Genomic DNA, 18,320 nt, shown 5'->3' with positions numbered 1-18,320 from the left:
TGTCGAACGCCCCCCTAAATTATCTAATGTTTTCTTGAAATTTTGCTCAGGCCATATGGATGCGTTTGCAACTGGGTGTAGATCCTACAACAGTAGGGAATAAAGTCATACATGAAATAGTTGAGGAATGGCTAGAAACCAAATTACGATTTCTATCCAAATGAGAAAAAATAAAGGCAAAATGTTGCAGGCTTTTGGAATGACTATTTGAAAACACACAAAAAAAAAAGTAGAGAAATTCGCCTTTTGAAAACACGTATGGGATGCCTGAAATCGAAGACCATTAGAAAACACCAAAAAATAACAGTACAGAGAAAATTGTAAGAGTAGAACAAAATATATAATCCCTGAGCAGGCCCAACCCAACCAAAAGAGAAATTGCAAAATAACAGCCCAAATCTGCAAATAAACCAATCTGAATTCTAATTATTGTAGATGGTTCCTTTATGGCCTATTACTGGTGCAACAGCAACTAGCTATGTTCTAAGTCTGCCTTTGGAAACAATGTAAATAAGCGTGAATGCAAATATGTAGAGTGTAAAACAGTTCATATAAATTGCAATATTGGGTTAGTTTTGCACTGACAAATTTACCTTCTTACCAAACAGACTTTTAACTTTAATGGATGCAAACTTGAATTCCAATAAAAATTATGCTTTTTTCTTTTTTATCAAAAGGCCACTTGAATGCAAATTTACTTCTTTTTTATTGGTGTACTTTTACACTCCATTTGCATCGTTTCCAAACGCAGCCTAATGAATAGATCTTGTAAAGCATTCACAGCAGCAGGTGAACAATGCAAGGCAAGGGAGGAGCACAGATGGAGGTTGGTGGACCCTCATCAGAGGAATGGAAGCAGCTCGTTTGAAGAATAGCAAGGAAATAGGGGTTTCTCTTAAGCAAGGAAGCTTGTACAGTTTTCATCAACAACCAAGATCAAGGACTGAACTTCAACTGGCAGACCAAGATGATGGCATATAAAAGTTTTTCAGAAGTTTTGCATACAAGATGTAGATAGAGAGTAAAATACTATTGCTCGTATTTCAGCTTATAATGCTTGTAAATATAACGAGGAATTACTATTTCAGCTATCTGAATCTAGCATAGATGTAAATATGTTTAAGTTATAATAAAGTTTTAAGATTTGCTTCCTTTTGAAATAAAAATACACGCATGTGTCATTTAAACATGCAGAAACCCACTGAATCCCACCATATAGAATTTCAGTGACCCTGAAAACCGATGCATATGGTACAGTGCGATGTATGGAATACTTAGAACCATGCCAGGCCCTACAATGCTCAATGCATGATAGCGTGTTTTTTTATGCCACCAGCTTCAAAGACAGCATGACCAACCCATGGCCAGAATTCCTCAAATATATTGTTCCTGTCATTAACCTTTCTAGTTGCCCCAAATATAGAGACTCAAGTTGATCAAACCAACCCCTAGCAACTCCTGACTTACAAGATAGGATATTAAATTCTAGAATTTAATGCAAAACAAATGAGATAGAGCAGAGCAGGAAGACATAAGAAAAATATTCAAGGAACACCATGGACTGCAGTAATTCAATGACATTTTCACTTACCAAATGGAGAATACAACTACCTGCAAGGCCCAGCCCTGACAGGAGAAAAGAAAACAGCCAAGTAGTGCTTTCAGGCAAGATATCGATACAATTTCCTGTCTGTTTTGTCCCTTTCCAAGAACTCCCGTTCAATGAGGGACTCGATCCGTTTCTTGATGACAACAGGATTGGGCAGAAACCGTGATTGCAACTGCTTTGTGACCTCAGCAACAATGTTGTTGTGATCCAAGACACGCCTCGATTTCATGATCCTCACAATTGCAGCCTCAATCTGGGGTTTCCTGTCTTCCTCCACCCTCTGTCGGGTCTCCTGCTTTTCTGGCTCAGACTCCTTTTGTGCAACTACAGTACCTATCTTCACCTTGTAGAACTTGCTTGTGAACTTGTCATTGAAGAAGAAGGCATCATCTTCACCAATGTCCTTGCTCATGGGTTCCTTCCGAAGGACATTCTTCCCCTTCACGCATGCCAAGGACTGCAAGCACCTCTTCAAATCTGAGGCTGGTATTTCAGTGGCCTGCTCAATCTCCTTGTAGCTCAACCTATCAGCGTTATTGAACAACATGAGGATACACATCTGGTATGTAGAAACATTCAACTCATGCTTCTGACCCTTCCCAAACGTCGCTTTGAGATCGGCTGTCCCCATATTTGTTTGCCATGATAATCTCCTCCCAGTGTGTGTTCCGAGATAATAGGTTCGGAATTTCTCACACACCCCCAGTATCTCAGCTGGCAGGTTACAAGCGGCACTTGGTTGGGTTGGCCAAGACCCTGTTGTGAGAACTTGGACTGCTAGTGTAGGGCTATCCCCAGTGTCAGCAGCCTGGCTAGCATAGAAACCTTGCATTGTATCCTGAGATGTCTTCATGTCTGTGAACATACCCTCCAATTTGGAAGTAAATTGATATCCACATTCTGTCTTCAGCTTAACAATCAGACTTCTCTCAGCATCATCGGATACAGTTTTTCCTGACAAGAGCCGCTTCGCTAGGTGTTGCTTGTAGTATTTCTCAAAAACATCCTTCTCTTGTAAGTAACGGAATAGCATCATCACCTTGTCCAGGACGATCTCTACATCCTCCTCACTCACACCCTTCAAGCCTTTACGGAGCTTGTCATCTACAAACAAGGAAATAAACTCAGGGGACCTTGGATTCAAATTAATGAAGTACTCAAAAGAGGAATTCAAAGCATTCTGGAATGTCTTGTCATTGCTGAAGGCCAAGCTGATTATCTTGTCGTGTTTATCTTTTTCATCTAGGAGCCTCTGGACAAAGTCCACAGGATCCTTTAATCTCTCTGGGTCAGTAACTAACTGTTTGCCGGTTTCCCGAATGTGGGCAGTCATGACATCTCTTATAGTCAAGAGCCCATCAGGAACGCGGCGAAACAAGCTGTACATTCTCTTCAAATCATCATACTTGTCATCCACAAGCATGCTCACCAGGCCCGAGTTCTCCATGTGCACTAATCTCTGCATGTGGTTTGCAATCATCTCTTTTTCCACCACATTAGTTATCTTAGCTTCACTCTTGGCATCCAAATAGTGTGATACTCTCTCCATTTCTTCATTTAGACGTCTCTCAGCTTTCTTAAGATAATCGCCACAATCACAGCACTCTATAAACTGCTGAGATTCAAGACTGTAGAAATTGGAGGAGACCTCAAGAAATGGCTTCTCAAAATCTTCTTGATAGACAGAAGAACCTAATTCCATTAGCATCTTTATTATATTTCTCATCAACCCTCGATTTATAACTTCACCAGTCCGTTCTCTGTGGACAAGTTCAAGAAGTGTATCACGAAGTCTATTCTGAATTTTGCTCGAGTGGATGATATTGTCCCTCCAAAGGTTCAGCCCAAGCTCATGAACAGGGGTCTTGTGTGTATTGGGGATAAAAGTCCTGTCCATGTACATCAATATATCTCGGATCATCTGCAATGCCTTGTTATGATCTGCCCATTTTCTGTTAAGCTCTTCCAGAAACAAACTTCCTTGGGCTGCCTCTATTGATTTTGATATTTCTTTTAGATGCGATGTCATAGTTGTCACAAGTCCTGAGTACAGCTTCTCTCCAAATTTGTGCAGCACCATATTGTAAGCATTCCTGAATTCATAATAGGAAGCCATATCAGAACACAAAGTTCTTCAAAGCAAGAGTAAGACTAATTCTGCAACAGGAAGAGTCCACAGGCTACATCCACCTATTGCACAGGTCATACCTTTTATACCCAATATGCAAAATTAAATGCTATTGAATATTAGACTTGAGTGAGAAGGGCAATGCAACAGGTATACAAGCAATATTCTGGCTAGAGCAAGCCTACATATTTACCAAAGTGGTGTTTGAAAGTCAAAAAAATTGCCATTAATGTCTCAAAAGAATTATACAAGTGGTTATTCCCTTTTCTGATCGCTAGAAAATTGAACAATCCGTTATCACTTATTAGTCATGTGTATGTGTTGTTACCTATACTCCTTTAAACCTGTTAAACTTTCATGTAACAAGAACACCCATCATATACCATTCAGACATAAATAAAAGTTCTAATCCTAATAAGATCAAGTCAAACTTCAAACTTCCAAAAACCACCACATCATACCACTGCAAGGAATATTGTACTATCATGAACCCTGAAACTAGATCTCGCACTGCAGATATTTAAGGGATTGATAAAGACCATTAGAACATAACCACACAATGTTGGAAACAAACTATAATAGCGCAAACAAGAATTTCAATTATTACTTTCTGCAAAGATTCCAAATGTTAGGACTGATAAAAAATGTTTCAAACTGTTTGGAATGCATTTGCCTGCAGCAAAAATTTAGTTTTACCCTCTTTTGCCACCAAGGTTCAAAGTATCAATACTTTTGATCCACAAAAATTTGTGTATCAAGAATTTCTTTCTAACAGAACACTTTTTTTATATTTTTTAATTGGTAAGTTGTCAGTCAAGGTTTTATATCATTTATTATGATTTAAAACTAATAAAATCACCTAGCTCTTGAATTTAGTGTATTGGTGACCCTGAAAACTGATACATACCATATGATATGCTACAATACATACCAATACTTTGAACCTTGTTTGCCACTATTCCAGAATGTCATTGAACATAATGGATGATATCCCTTGAAAAGAAATAGAATTTCTCTTGGAAGTACAAGTTAATGATAGTATCATGGAGGAACAGCAGCTGCCCAACCATGTATTTGTAAAGGTGCTAAATAATATCATTTCACTATCCCAAGGGCCTTTCATTGATGGCAAGCAAATTCTGGATAGATCCCTGATGGCCAATGAATGCATTGCCTCAAGATTAAGGTCTGGTCAGCCATGATAGGAGTGCATATCAAGCGGGCTGGGCCAGGTTTAAACACGTGTGCATGTATGTAAGCCTTTATGCAAATATAAATTTCTATATGTATCTATGAATGTGTATAGTCAGGCCAGGTACAGGCTAGGTTTGGGCTACCTAGGGGCTAGGCCCAGGACCAACCCAAAAAAATAAAAAAGCCTGAAGTTTTGGGGCCCAGCCCCAGCCCCAGCCCCAGCCTGAGGACTCTAAGCCCAGCCTGTGTAAAATTGCTAGGCTGGACCAGTCCAGGCTCGGGTTAGGCCTGTCCAAATTGCACCCCTAAACCACGAGTCTTGATTAAATTGGACATGGAAAAAACATATGACCATGTCAAGTGGGAATTTGTTGATTACATGCTTCAAAGGATGGGCTTCAGAATAAGGTGCGGATGGTGGATTTACTAGTGTCTCTCACCAGCAATGTTCTATATCGAGTCTGGATCTTCTGACCACAACATGTTGCTATACACATTCATCCAGCCACACATTGGTAATATTGGCGATATATACTACAAGAGATGTTACCAATGTATGGCTGGGTGAATGTGACCAGCATCGTGTTGTGGTTAGCAGACCCAAACTCTCTCTATTAGGGTGAATGATTCACCCAAAGTCTAATTTGAGGGAGGCAGGGGGTTCAACAAGGGAACCCCCTCCCTTCATTCTTATTCATAAATCATAATAGTGGCACAAGCATTGAGCAGGCTGGTCAATAGAGCCCTAGATGGAGGATGGATTTAAGGATTTAAGATTGGTGAAAGATGCCCTCAAATAGATACCTTGCAACAATTTGCAATGATTCAATCAAAGTTTATAGATCTAGACACAAAGATACGTTTCCTTGCTGTATACTATATGCTTTGAAGCCACTTCCGGGTTGAAGATGATGAACTTTTCCCTGTTGGTGATGTGCAACAGGTCAATGAGCTGGTTAATACTCTTGAGAGAGAGCTCCCTTCTAAATTTGTTGGTGTTCATTTAGGAGCCAAATACAGATCCAGAGAGCTGTGGGATCTGGTGGTTGAAAGATTTAGCAAAAAAATGGCAGGGAGGAAGAAGCAACATTTATCTAAGGAGCACAGGTAACTTTGACTAATAGTGTATTGAACAACCTGCCCCTATATTAGTTCTCAATGTTTACTGTACCAGAGTTGGTGCTTCGAACGCTTGAGAAAATGAAAAGGGATTTCCTCTGGGAAAGTATGGGACAGAAAACATGTATGCATTTAGTGGCATGGAATTTAGTGAGTCTGCCTAAAATAAAAGGTGACTTGGAAATCAGACCATTACAATCTGTTAATAAGGCAGTTAATGGATAGGTGGCTTTGGAAAAATGGGTCTTAATGGAGTGAAGTAATTCAAGGCAAATATAGAGGAGAATTAAGATCGAGAGGAGATACACGCCTATCTTATGGGGTAAGCATCTGAAAAGGGATAATTAAGTTGAAGCAGCTGTTTGGAATAATATTAAGTTCAAACTAGAGAATGCAGATCAAACAGCATTTTGGAACGATCAGTAGCTACAAAATTAGCTACTGTGAACTTTTCCCATCACTTTACAGGCTGGCTCAGAATAAGGATGTTGTACTTCAAGAATAATATGAAATATTGGGAAATCTAGTGTGGATGCCAGAAATGAGAGGAAATCTCAACAACTGACAATTGATATTGATGGACTTTTTAAGATTGCTCCAAATGCTGCAGCAGTCCCAGATTAGCCCCTCTATCCAAGACAGCATGTGGTTCACTTTGGAAGCCTCCGGTAGTTTTACTACAAAATCTTTCTTTAGATCATTGGGTAATAGTCAAAATGGCCTCTGAAGGTGATATTCTTTCTTATGGTCTGCAATCCTTAGCAGAATTCCCATAACAGATGCAAACCATTGTTCCCTGTGCTAGAGAGAAGTTGAAGATGTATCTCATTTACTGGAATGATGCCTAGTATCTAGGGCTGTAAGTTGGGCCAGCCAACTTAAAGAATTTCAACTACATTGGGCTTAGGTTAGGGTTCAGGCCCATTAAAAATATAATAAATTTCCAACCTAACCCAACCTAAAATGCACCCCTACCAGTGACACATCAAATATGGTGTCTTTCTTGCAGTTATTCAGGGTGAAGATGGTGATGCTGAGAGTTCTATTCTACCTTCTCTGCTAGCACCTTGGCTATCTCAGACATGGAAGATGAATCAGGGGCTTTGTGATGGCCACTTGGTCAATATGGCCAGAGTACAACAAAAAAGGATTTGATCAAGAAAATACAGAGATAAAAGGCAGATGGGGAATATAAAGAGACGTATACTCAGATGGGTGAACTGTGAACAGCTGTTATAATCCATACTTGCATAGATCTTCAAGCCTGTAATTTAAAACTCAGATTAACGACATTGTTTAAAGGGTTGATGAAGAAATCTTATCATACTTTATCAAGCTTCCATTTAACTCAAGACGAGATAACAACAGGTAAGAATCAGCAATCCAAATGGTTTAAAGAGGGGATGCAGAAAATCAGATAAAGAGGAACAGTTATCTTGCTTGTCAATCAAACCTTGATTTCATGGAACTTGCCAGAAGAAATCAGCTCCTATGAAGAATTCAAGAAGTATATTTCAGAACTATGTGCTGAAGCAACAAACAAAGATGTAACACTGAGAAGGTGAGGCTCAAAAAGGCTTGTATTGGCAAGAAGAACACGAGCTGCAAAGTTCTGTATTGCTGACAGTACCAGTAGGCAGTAGTCTCAAGTCACCCAACTGAAGAACCAATACGATCAATAAGTTATAAGTGAGAACCTATCCACAAAGAACTGGGCTCTTTACAGCCACTACTATTTATAACAAAAGCTTAAGAAGCTTTTCCTTGCTTTCTTTGTCAAAGAACCAGCATTGTGACTGATCAAAGAATAATCAATTTGATGGTCCTTCATCTACAATATGTGCTGCCGAAACAATGGATAGTACATGGAATTGTTTGCCTGAACATGGCCATTACATTTTTTTAAAGAGTAAATAAAAAAAAAAAAAAATTATTGAAAGAAAAAGGTTACAGAGTAGGAGGTGACAAGAAAGGACCTCAGCACTACAATAACAACAAAACACCAATACAAACAAGCAGAATACTGAATAGAAATCTGCAGAATGAACACAATCCACCAAGGCTTCCCCAAAACTGGACATCAACTCTATTCAAACTCTGAGGACGCTAGAATCCGATCAGAAACGCAATGCCCAATCAAAGCCACCAGCACCTCAAAGGATTTAAAACAACACCTCCTGAAAAACTTCCAGTTCCAACCACTCCTCACTACAACATCCTTGAAAGCTCATCCTTCAGGTACATGTTGAATTGTTTCACATGAAGCTGCCTGAACTCTAACAACTGTTTAAGCCCCTGCCTATTGTCCTTATAATTTCTTCAGATCTTCATACTCCAACCTCGAAACCTTCAAATCTTACGCTCTACCTGGGACCCGAAACAAATTGAAACTCCTTACATATCGTCTCCCAACGTCTACATGGAGTTGAAAAGACATAGAGGGTAAAGGGACATACTATGAAGAGAATGAAAAGTGCCTTCAAATTTTCTGCTGCCCTTTTCTTCTCTCTTGCATATATTTTATACCTAGAAAGAAAACACCAACCCCTCAAAACCAGAACAAGGATGAAGGTCTAAGATTTGTGGGTCATAAGGAGAGTGGCGCTCCTGTCAAGGCCATCATGCTGAGGAAATCTAGAACAAATCAGATTAATCAAACCCCAAATACAAAGGCATGCAGATGAAAAAAAGGGGGGAAAAAGTAAAAACAAAAAAGGGCATGCAATAGACATCTCTTGGATAACAATAGCCTACAATTAAGACACCACCAATAGTAACATAAAATAAATGAACATATTCAGTAATCCAACATGTTCAGTTTGTAATGTATAAACTAAAGTTTTTTTTTTTTTGCTACAAAAATCAATCCAATTGGATGAACCCACCAATTACAAGTCCAAGCAAACAAGGGCTGTATTGCTTGGAAAGTAATCCATTTATTTGATGGTTAGACGCATCCAAAGAAGCTGTTTTGGTCTAGAATATCCACGTTCAGTCTACAAGTTGTGTACTCCCATACTTAATAGAAGTGCTGAATGGTTCTCCAAACAAAGAATAAATCCAATAGTCCAGATAAAGTTGTGAGCCACATATTGGGGGGCGGGGGACAAATAGTCTTTATAGAGTTACTTCAGTCATGGATGCATTAACATTTTGTCATTATCAACCCTGAACAGAAATACAAAACAATATATCACATGAATCAAACCACAGTTGTAACTTGCAAATCATATTTTGCTTTCTTTTTTGTGTTTAAGTAAAAGGAATAGAACACAAACCACAGTTCCTAAAGGACCACCATAGAGTCATCACTGTATTTAGTTGTAATGTACCACTTATATCAATGAAGTATTAAGTATCAATATTGATCAATGTTGACCAAAAAAACAAAAGTATTAAGTATCATTATGAGAGAAACATGATTGCAACAAGAAGTTGCAAAATGAACCAGCTATAGAAGCTGTCCCGGTTCAGTACTACATTTGAGTCCAAAACATGTGTTCTATGTACCCCTTGCTTGGCTATCTGCTAAGCTATTAGCAGTCCCCACCCATTTCACTCAGATTAACATGTCCTATGACAACCATTTGAACTTTCTGAAATCATTCCTCAAATGCCATGCCACCCTCTCCCTTTTTACCAGCCACTTAATCACAGTTTTAGAATCTCCCTCAATAATCAGCTTACTAATACTCAGTTCTTTTGCCTTCTCAACCCCAAAAGCTCTGATCTTGCCACAATGGGCCAGAGTATAAAGCAATTATGTTCCCCTCTTCATCCCTAATGACTCCCCCAATACCTGAGGGGCCTGTGCAACCCAAACAGCTCCAGCTCCCATCAAAATTCAGTTTCTTCCAACCATTTATTGGGGGAGACCAAACCTCAGCAGATCTTTGACTTGTAGTTAAGGATGCAGCAATGATACCCCTAGCTCTGAAGAAATTTTCAATCTTGAATGTTATAGTTCCAACCAAGGCTTCCTTGCTATGTTCCTTCTCTTCAAATGTTCTTGCATTTCTTTCCTCCCACACAGTCCAAATTAGTGCACAGCTTTAGTGCATCTCCACACGGTCCTACCCCTCTTTTTTATACAGCTAATGCTAGTAGGGCTAAACAAACCCTCCAACCTATCAAAAGAAGACCAACTGCATCCAAAGAGAGAAGTAAACCAATCCCAAAGAAAGCTAATAAAAGGGCAAGAGATACGAAGATGAAACACAGTCTCACCATTCAACTTACAAAGAACACACCAGTTGGGGGGACAAACATCAATTTGGCCTCTTCCATTGAAGTAGATCAAATGTATTAGTGCTTCCATGAAACACTTCCCAACAGGAGGCACTGATTTTAGGGGGAATGGGAGAACACCAAATTTCCTTGACCGGGAAAGAAGAGGAAGAAGAGGTGGTAACCAGAGAACAAAAGAAGGACTTACAAGAGAACTTCCCATCAGAATTAGGACCCCATACTCTAGAATCCGAGCCACATTCACACAAGAAAACTGAATTCAGCAAGCTCAAAAGATCAGTCACCATAGAGAGTTCAGATTCTCTAAGGTTCCTAATGAAGCCAAAATTCCAATTCAATCTTGCAGATAAGGGATTCTAAGTAAGGAAGTCAAAATGGAACTACCCTTAAACCTGGAAATATCAAAAAGAGAAGGGAATTTAATACCCAAAGGGGTATCCCCAATCCACACATCCTCCCAAAACCTGATTTTTTTTACCAAAGGCCAAGTCATACCTGATATGATGTAAGAAGGCAGGAAGAAGGTCATGGACGGCCTTCCATGGGGAAGCCAAGGTAGCTCTACGAAGATATCCAACATCCTATCCATTGCTTGATATGCCAAGAATACTCGCCACAACCTTGTGCCGCCCATAACTTCTCATTTTCTTTAGGAAACCTCCCCATTTGTTGAGTAAAGCCTAATTCTTCATCTTAACATTACTAATTCCCAACCCACCTTCTGTTTTCAATTTCACCAATTTTTCCCATTTGACCAAGGTTCATTTAGTTTAGCTTAGTTTTGCTTCCAAGCCGCCTACTTCTTACCATTTTATCCACAATTAGATCCAGGAATCCATAGACCTAAAGCCAGTGATTCATGGTTATTGATCAAAAAAAGACCTAAAGTCAGTGACCATGTGAAACCAAGATCTTATGTCACAATTTTCATGTGATAACCCAACATTTCAACCAAGGTTCAAAGTGTTAGAATGTTAGAGTTATGTTCGGCTGATAAGAGTTCTTATTAGCCCATTCTTATGTTTAACTTATCTTGTAACTGAGCTTGTGTTAATGGGCCTAATCCTGTTTAATGATTTAAGTCATCTGGGTGTCCCATCACTAATCAGGGGCATCCCAGTAATTTCTTGTACCTTGTACTATATTCATCTATAAATAAAGGACTGGTCGACTGGCTAGTACAGTTCAACATTCTCTTCAATTCTGTGGTTCTCTTCTCTTCCTTGCTACTTCGAGTATAGCTCTTCAGATTACATGGTATCAGAGCATTAGCTCCTTCCTGGTTTCAGCAGGCGCACTCTCTTCTCTTGCTGTCTTTTCATCTTCTCTCTTCCTTTTCTGGGTTGCTGCAGTGAAGACCTAGGAGTGTAAGAGAGTAAAGCAAGTTCGAACCTAGGGTTTCTCTTGGTTGTAGGACTCAAGGGAAGTAAGACCCAGAAGTAGATGTCCTACTAGATTATCTCCAGCAAATAGTAGCTATTGGGCTACTAAGAGAGGTCTGTATAGGAAAGACCTAGTTGAGGACTGATTTTAGCAGTCCTAGCACTAACCGAAAGGGGGAGAGCTTCCTCTACAGTTGCAGCTTCATGCTCCAGCAAGACTTGCGCAGAACAAGTGGTAAAGACTTAGCCTTCTCTACAGTTGCAGCTTCGTGCCCCAACAAGACTTGGGCAGAACTGTGGTAACTTCAGTAACAGATTTTCTTTAGGTCGGTTATCAGTCCTACTTTGTGAACTTCAGTTACTGCACTGCACAGTTACTTCAGGTCACAGAACAAGCCCTAACTGAAGTAACTTCAGTTGCTAGCACTGTGAACTGGTTCAGTTACAGCCCCTTACTTGCTACTTCAGCCAGTCCTAAATAGCACTGCACAGTACCCGAACTGTGAACACTTCTACCAGCACTGTGAACACTGTGACCACTTCGACCAGTAGATCAATGTATCCAATTTCTAGTAATGAAATTCAAGCCCCTTTTGATTTGGTTCATTCTGATGTTTGGGGTCCTTCACCCATTGTTTCCATTGATGGCTTTCGTTACTTTATCAGTTTTATTGACCATTATTCTCGGTGCACTTGGATTTATCTGTTGAAAAGACGTGAAGAAGTTCCCCGGATAACTATGATGTTTTGCAAGATGGTTGAAACACAATTTGATAAAAAGATCAAGCAATTCCATTTAGACAATGCAGTTGAATACTTTGAAAGATCCCTGAACTCATTCATGGAAGATGCAGGCATGTTACATCAATCATCATGTACTTACACCCCTCAGCAAAATGGGGTCGCTGAGCGCAAGAACAGGCATCTATTGGAGACAGCTCGAGCCCTTCTTTTCCAGCACAATGTGCCCAAGCAATATTGGTCTCAAGCTGTTCTCACTGCATCATACCTGATAAATCGGATGCCATCTAAGGTACTGGGTATGAAGACCCCTTTCTCTGTTTTGTGTCCCACTCTTCCAAAATTTCCTCTTCCCCCGCGGGTTTTTGGTTGTACATGCTTCATACATGTAAGGATCCAAAGAAGACCAAACTGGATCCTAAGGCTACAAAGGGAATATTTTTTGGGTACTCTCCTACGCAGAAGGGGTATAAGTGTTATGATCCTTTCTCCAAGAAAAAATGTCACCAGGGATGTAGTTTTTTTTGAGTCTCAACCCTATTTCCAGTCTTCTCAGAATCCTCTTCAGGGGGAGAGTAGTGGGTTGGAAGAGGATTCTCATTCTCCCTTCTTTTTTGTTCCCATTTCATCACCTTCCACTACTACTAGCTGTAACATTCCAGGTCAACCTAGTGAGACTTCCACTGTGCCAGTTGCTTCTCCAGATTCGGCTGATGCTTCTGAAAGTTCTAGTAAATAAGAGAAAGAGATACTTATATACAGTAGAAGGAAGAAGGCCCCTCAACCTCATGATTGCAACCAGTTGAACTCAGATCAATCTGTCTCTGCAATCCAAGGTAATTCTGACTCACTCAATTCAGATTTGGATCTTCCTATTGCTCTCCGTAAGCCTGTTCGTTCTTGTATCACTCGGCATCCCATAGCTAATTATGTTTCTTACTCACACTTATCCCCTGCCTATCATTCCTTTGTGTCTGCTCTTTCCTCTGTATGTGTCCCTTCCAGGTATTCAGAGGCGGCATCTGATCCAAGGTGGAAAGAAGCCATGAATGAGGAGATGAAAGCCCTAATGAAAGCAAGGACATGGGAATTGGTGGACCTGCCAGAGGGGAAAGGCATTGTTGGGTGCAAGTGGGTATTCACAGTAAAGCACAGGGAAGATGGGTCAATTGAGAGGTACAAGGACAGACTTGTGGCAAAGGGATTTACACAAAAGGAAGGAATTGACTACAAGGAAACCTTTGCCCCAGTAGCAAAGCTCAACACAATCAGGGTTCTACTGTCACTAGCAGCAAAATTCTCTTGGGAACTTCATCAGCTGGATGTGAATAATGCCTTCCTAAATGGTGATCTTCATGAAGAGGTATTCATGGAACCCCCACCTGGATATAATGTTGGAAAGAAGGTATGTAAACTAAGGAAAGCATTATATGGTTTGAAGCAATCTCCTCGGGCATGGTTTGAGAGACTTTGTTTGGCCATGAAGAAAGTAGGGTACACTCAGAGCAGTGCAGATCATACATTGTTTACAAAGAGACAGGATGACAAACTTACAGCACTCATTGTGTATGTGGATGATATGGTGATTACTGGAAATGATGTGAAAGAGATGAAGAGGCTGAAGGAGTTCTTAGCTTCAGAATTTGAGATCAAAGACCTGAGAAATCTGAGATACTTTCTTGGAATTGAAGTTGCTAGATCAAGAGAAGAAATCTACATATGTCAAAGAAAGTATGTGCTAAATCTCCTAGAGGAAACAGGCATGATGGGGTGTAGGCCAGCAGACACTCCAATAGAACCAAGCCATGGATTACAAGAATCAATGGGTGAGGAATACTGTGATAAGAAAATGTACCAAAAGTTGGTAGGAAAACCGATATACTTATCCCTTACTCGGTCAGACATTGCCTATGCAGTGCATGTTGTCAGTCAATTCATGCACTCACCAAAGACCCCTCATATGAGAGCAGTGGAAAGAATCCTCAGATACTTGAAGACTTGCCCAGGGAAAGGAATTCTATTCAGAAAAAACTGCTGACTTGAAATTGAAGCCTACACTGATGCGGATTGGGCTGGATCTGTTGGAGACAAAAAATCAACCCCAGGTTATTGTACATTCTTGGGAGGAAACCTAGTCACATGGCGCAATAAGAAGCAGAATGTTGTGGCTAGATCAAGTGCAGAAGCAGAATACCAGGCTATGGCACACGGGGTTGCTGAACTCTTATGGCTCAGGACTCTCCTTAATGAGCTTGGTATCAAGACTGAGGGTCCTCTCAAGTTGTACTGTGATAATAAAGCTGCTATCAACATTGCCAACAATCCTGTGCAGCATGACAGGACAAAACATATTGAAATTGATCGACACTTTGTCAGAGAGAATTATTTCAGGAGAACTCTGTGTGCCTTATACTCCATCAGAGATGCAAATTGCAGATGTATTAACTAAAGGGCTAGCATCAACGAAGTTCAGGGACATACTTGGCAAGCTAAACATGATTGATATCCATGCTTAGCTTGAGGGGGAGTGTTAGAATGTTAGAGTTATGTTTGGCTGATAAGAGTTCTTATTAGCCCATTCTTATGTTTAACTTATCTTGTAACTGGGCTTGTGTTAATGGGCCTAATCCTATTTAATGATTTAAGTCATCTGGGTGTCCCATCACTAATCAGGGGCATCCCAGTAATTTCTTGTACCTTGTACTATATTCATCTATAAATAAAGGACTGGTCGACTGGCTAATACAGTTCGACATTCTCTTCAGTTCTGTGGTTCTCTTCTCTTCCTTGCTACTTTGAGTATAGCTCTTCAGATTACACAAAGTATCAATACACCCTGATATGCCAGAAGGGGTCTATCATCCCTTTGAACCTTGCACATGTGTGTTTTTTTAGTTTCTTTTTTCAAAAATAGGCTTTGGGGTGAGTTTAGATGTTGTTTAACATTTAAACCAACCCCTGCAGGGAAAATCCATAAGAAAGCTGTATCGGCCACCTTCCAATGCAATACAATACACCCAGTAGGGGGCATCTCGTATCAAAATTTTGAACCTCGAACAATGGCCTAAAACTTTTAAGTTTTACTCTGGTTAGCATTTACGTAGCAAATTTAGTCACATTCCATCTTCTCGGTAATCAGTACTGAGGCCAACTCAAAACTACCAATATACTTTTTGCAGGCAAGATTCAAAGTATCAATACATATCATGCCAATGGCTTCCCGATACGCCCCTCCAGGGGTTGTATTGGGTCAAACACTGGTTCAGAGGGTGGCTGGGCCTTAAACCAACCCCTCTGAACCGGTTTCGAAATAAATAAATAAATAAAACCTAAAAAAAAGTACCAATACTTTGAACCTTGTTCACAGGTATGGATGATCCTATAATGTCCTTCACAAAAAAAAATTGTCCTGCTTCGTTTTGATATAGAGTGAAACCCTTTCACCACTGCATTGTAAGTGTAACCTCTTAATTCTATTTAATGAAATTTTCTTATTACTATTAAAAATATCATATCATGTTCGCAACAGAATTGTATCCATTTCAAGTACTTTTCCCACTCAAAACTTCTACTTCAACCATAGGCAAAATCTTGTAATCAATCATATTTGGTGAAATCCATCACTCAACTTGGGCCTAATATGAACAAACTGAAAGATTTTAAGTGATGTGACGGGTGATAGACCTAATATCTCGTCCACAGTCCTAGCATTATCTCTATACTCCAAATAGAGCAACTAGTCTATTAAAATCTAGTGAAACTTGATCCTTTCTAGAACAATGATGGGAAACATTTCTGCCACATTTGACTTGAGGAATCAATAAAGAGACGACTCATATGCATAACCTTCTAGATTTTCTTTTATTATTGGAGAAAGATTAAGTATATCCATTCAAAAAACAGAAGGAGAAGGCATAGCAACCCCATGTATACCAAGGACCTGTACACTGGGAATATGCAGATAAAAGAACCAATGATTATAAAAATTAGTCAAAAACAGAGTCAACATACTTCACCGTGAAAAGATTGTGGACACTGGACACCAAGTCACCAACCCAATAAATAAACCTTGCTTTTAATTTACCAATTAAAAGATCCACCATCTATCCTTTGTTCTCAAAAATTCTTAAGTTTCTTTCAGTCAATGACCTTCAAGAAATTTTACCATAAGGCTGTGTTTGGCAACAGTGCAAACACAAATTTGTTCAGTACAAAGCAGATAGAGGTTAAATGTACTGAACCGTTTTGTTGTGCATTTGTAATGAACAAATTTGCATTTGAACTCTTGCCAAATGCAGCCTAAATAACAACACCACACTAAAAAAATAAGGAAATTGATTCCAAAAATAATCTAAAACTTATAATTCCATGAATAAACTTAATAGCCCCCACGACCACATAGCCCGAAGGATAAATGCTTTGTTATCTTACTAACCAAATGAAAGTAGAGAAGGGACTATTGTGCAGTGGCACCTACTAACTACATAAGGTTGAGGAAAGAAACCTCTAACAAGATGATTTACTGACCAGATGAATGAAGGAAATGAAGTGTGCATAAAGATTTCCCTCCAAAACCATAAAAAGTCCATGCAAAAATAACAACCCGATAGAGTAAAAAATAATTTGTGAGGCAAACTACAAGGCTAAAAAATAATCGGGTTAAACAACACGTATACCCTCCTACCTTCAATTCCACTGAAACAAATTTTACGAAGTTCGTTAAAGGAAAAGTATAAGAGCATACATGCAACAATTTATGCTAACAAGCTAGAATTATTAGCAGTAATAACAGATAGATATCATGAAGACAAAATAATGAAGTAAACTCTCAGATGCGAATCACAAGTCTGAATTATGTAATATTCATCCAAAACAAGATCAAGGATCACAAATATATAAACAAGACCTGTAAAGCTCTTCGAAACTGAGCCCGCTGGCATTGTGATTATATATCTCGTGGATTGCATGCTCTAGTATTTTCCATGTCTTCTCTGCGTACTTAGGATCCACCACCACCCGATGTTTAAAGGCCTCTATCTGGAAGTTCCTTCTTTTAGGAGTACTCATCTTTTACCCTCAACTTACTGCCCAAATACTACGAGTCGATGAAAGTGCCCCGGAATCCCCAGGAGAAACCCTATAACACGATTAATTGTTGAGTATACGAGATATTGATGTTATATTCACAATCTCCAAAAGATGAACCCGAGAATCGGATTAAATGTTGCGTGACAAACAACTAAAAGTCCATCGGAGGACCTTGACAAGAAAAATTCGATCAACTGTGATTTCTACAAGAAAGGAAAGTGCTTTCCCCCAGAACCATGCAATTAAAATGGTTTTCTGATCACAGAAATTACACACGCTAAGTCGTATTGGAGTTTCCAAAACCCATAGAAAGGAAATAATAGATCTGCCACGAAATTGGCAGAGCAATCTGAAAGCCGTAGCTTGAACCGACTCTTCTCCACGAATCAGAGAGAATGAAAACCACCTTGGGTATATGTGAGCTATAGAAAAGCGGACTTACGAATGGCGAAAGCCAGAGATTTTGGTCTGAAATCAAAAGGCTTTGTTGAAAATGAGTGAGAAAATATAAACAGATGCCAATACGCCCAAAATCGTCAATCAAAAAAGAAAACCCTGGAATGTTGTACTCGAGGTTTTTTGAGGCAACTAAGATAAATATGTTTTTACTTTTTTCTTAAAATACCAAGCTGAGTGAAAATGTGGAATGATAGACCGAGGGCTGGTTCGTTCGTGTGTTCGCTGATTTCTTCAAGCGTTGACACGGAATCGAATCTTTGGCATCGAATGGCAAAAAAGTAAGAACAAAAAATAGAAACTGATCATAAGGAAGAACGTAATTTTGTTTACAATAATTAATATTTTACAGAAA

At 39.5% G+C, this 18,320-nt stretch overlaps 1 protein-coding gene across 3 annotated transcripts; it reads right to left on the bottom strand.

Moving 5' to 3' along the window:
* Positions 1-1,370: 1,370 nt before the first annotated feature.
* Positions 1,371-18,096, bottom strand: LOC104597343 (cullin-3A-like). Of its 3 annotated transcripts, none has more exons than XM_088900542.1 (3): positions 17,328-18,093; positions 7,504-8,684; positions 1,371-3,702 (listed from the first exon to the last, which is right to left on the bottom strand). In XM_088900542.1, exons 2-3 carry the CDS (start codon positions 7,512-7,514, stop codon positions 1,662-1,664), a joined length of 2,052 nt encoding a protein of 683 aa, XP_088756668.1. In that variant the 5' UTR covers positions 7,515-8,684; positions 17,328-18,093; the 3' UTR covers positions 1,371-1,661. The 3 variants fall into 3 exon arrangements, with proteins under 3 accessions (XP_088756668.1, XP_010257125.1, XP_010257118.1); XM_010258823.2 differs by having other exon boundaries at positions 7,504-7,708; positions 17,328-17,448; XM_010258816.3 differs by lacking the exon at positions 7,504-8,684 and having other exon boundaries at positions 17,328-18,096.
* Between the last annotated feature and the right edge of the window lie 224 nt (positions 18,097-18,320).

This window comes from Nelumbo nucifera, chromosome 3 (genome assembly GCF_055504915.1).
Source record: "Nelumbo nucifera cultivar China Antique chromosome 3, China Antique-T2T, whole genome shotgun sequence".
NCBI classification, from domain to species: Eukaryota; Viridiplantae; Streptophyta; class Magnoliopsida; order Proteales; family Nelumbonaceae; genus Nelumbo; species Nelumbo nucifera.
The sequence above is the reverse complement of the archived record's forward strand: the minus strand, read 5'-3'. Positions and strand labels throughout refer to the sequence as shown.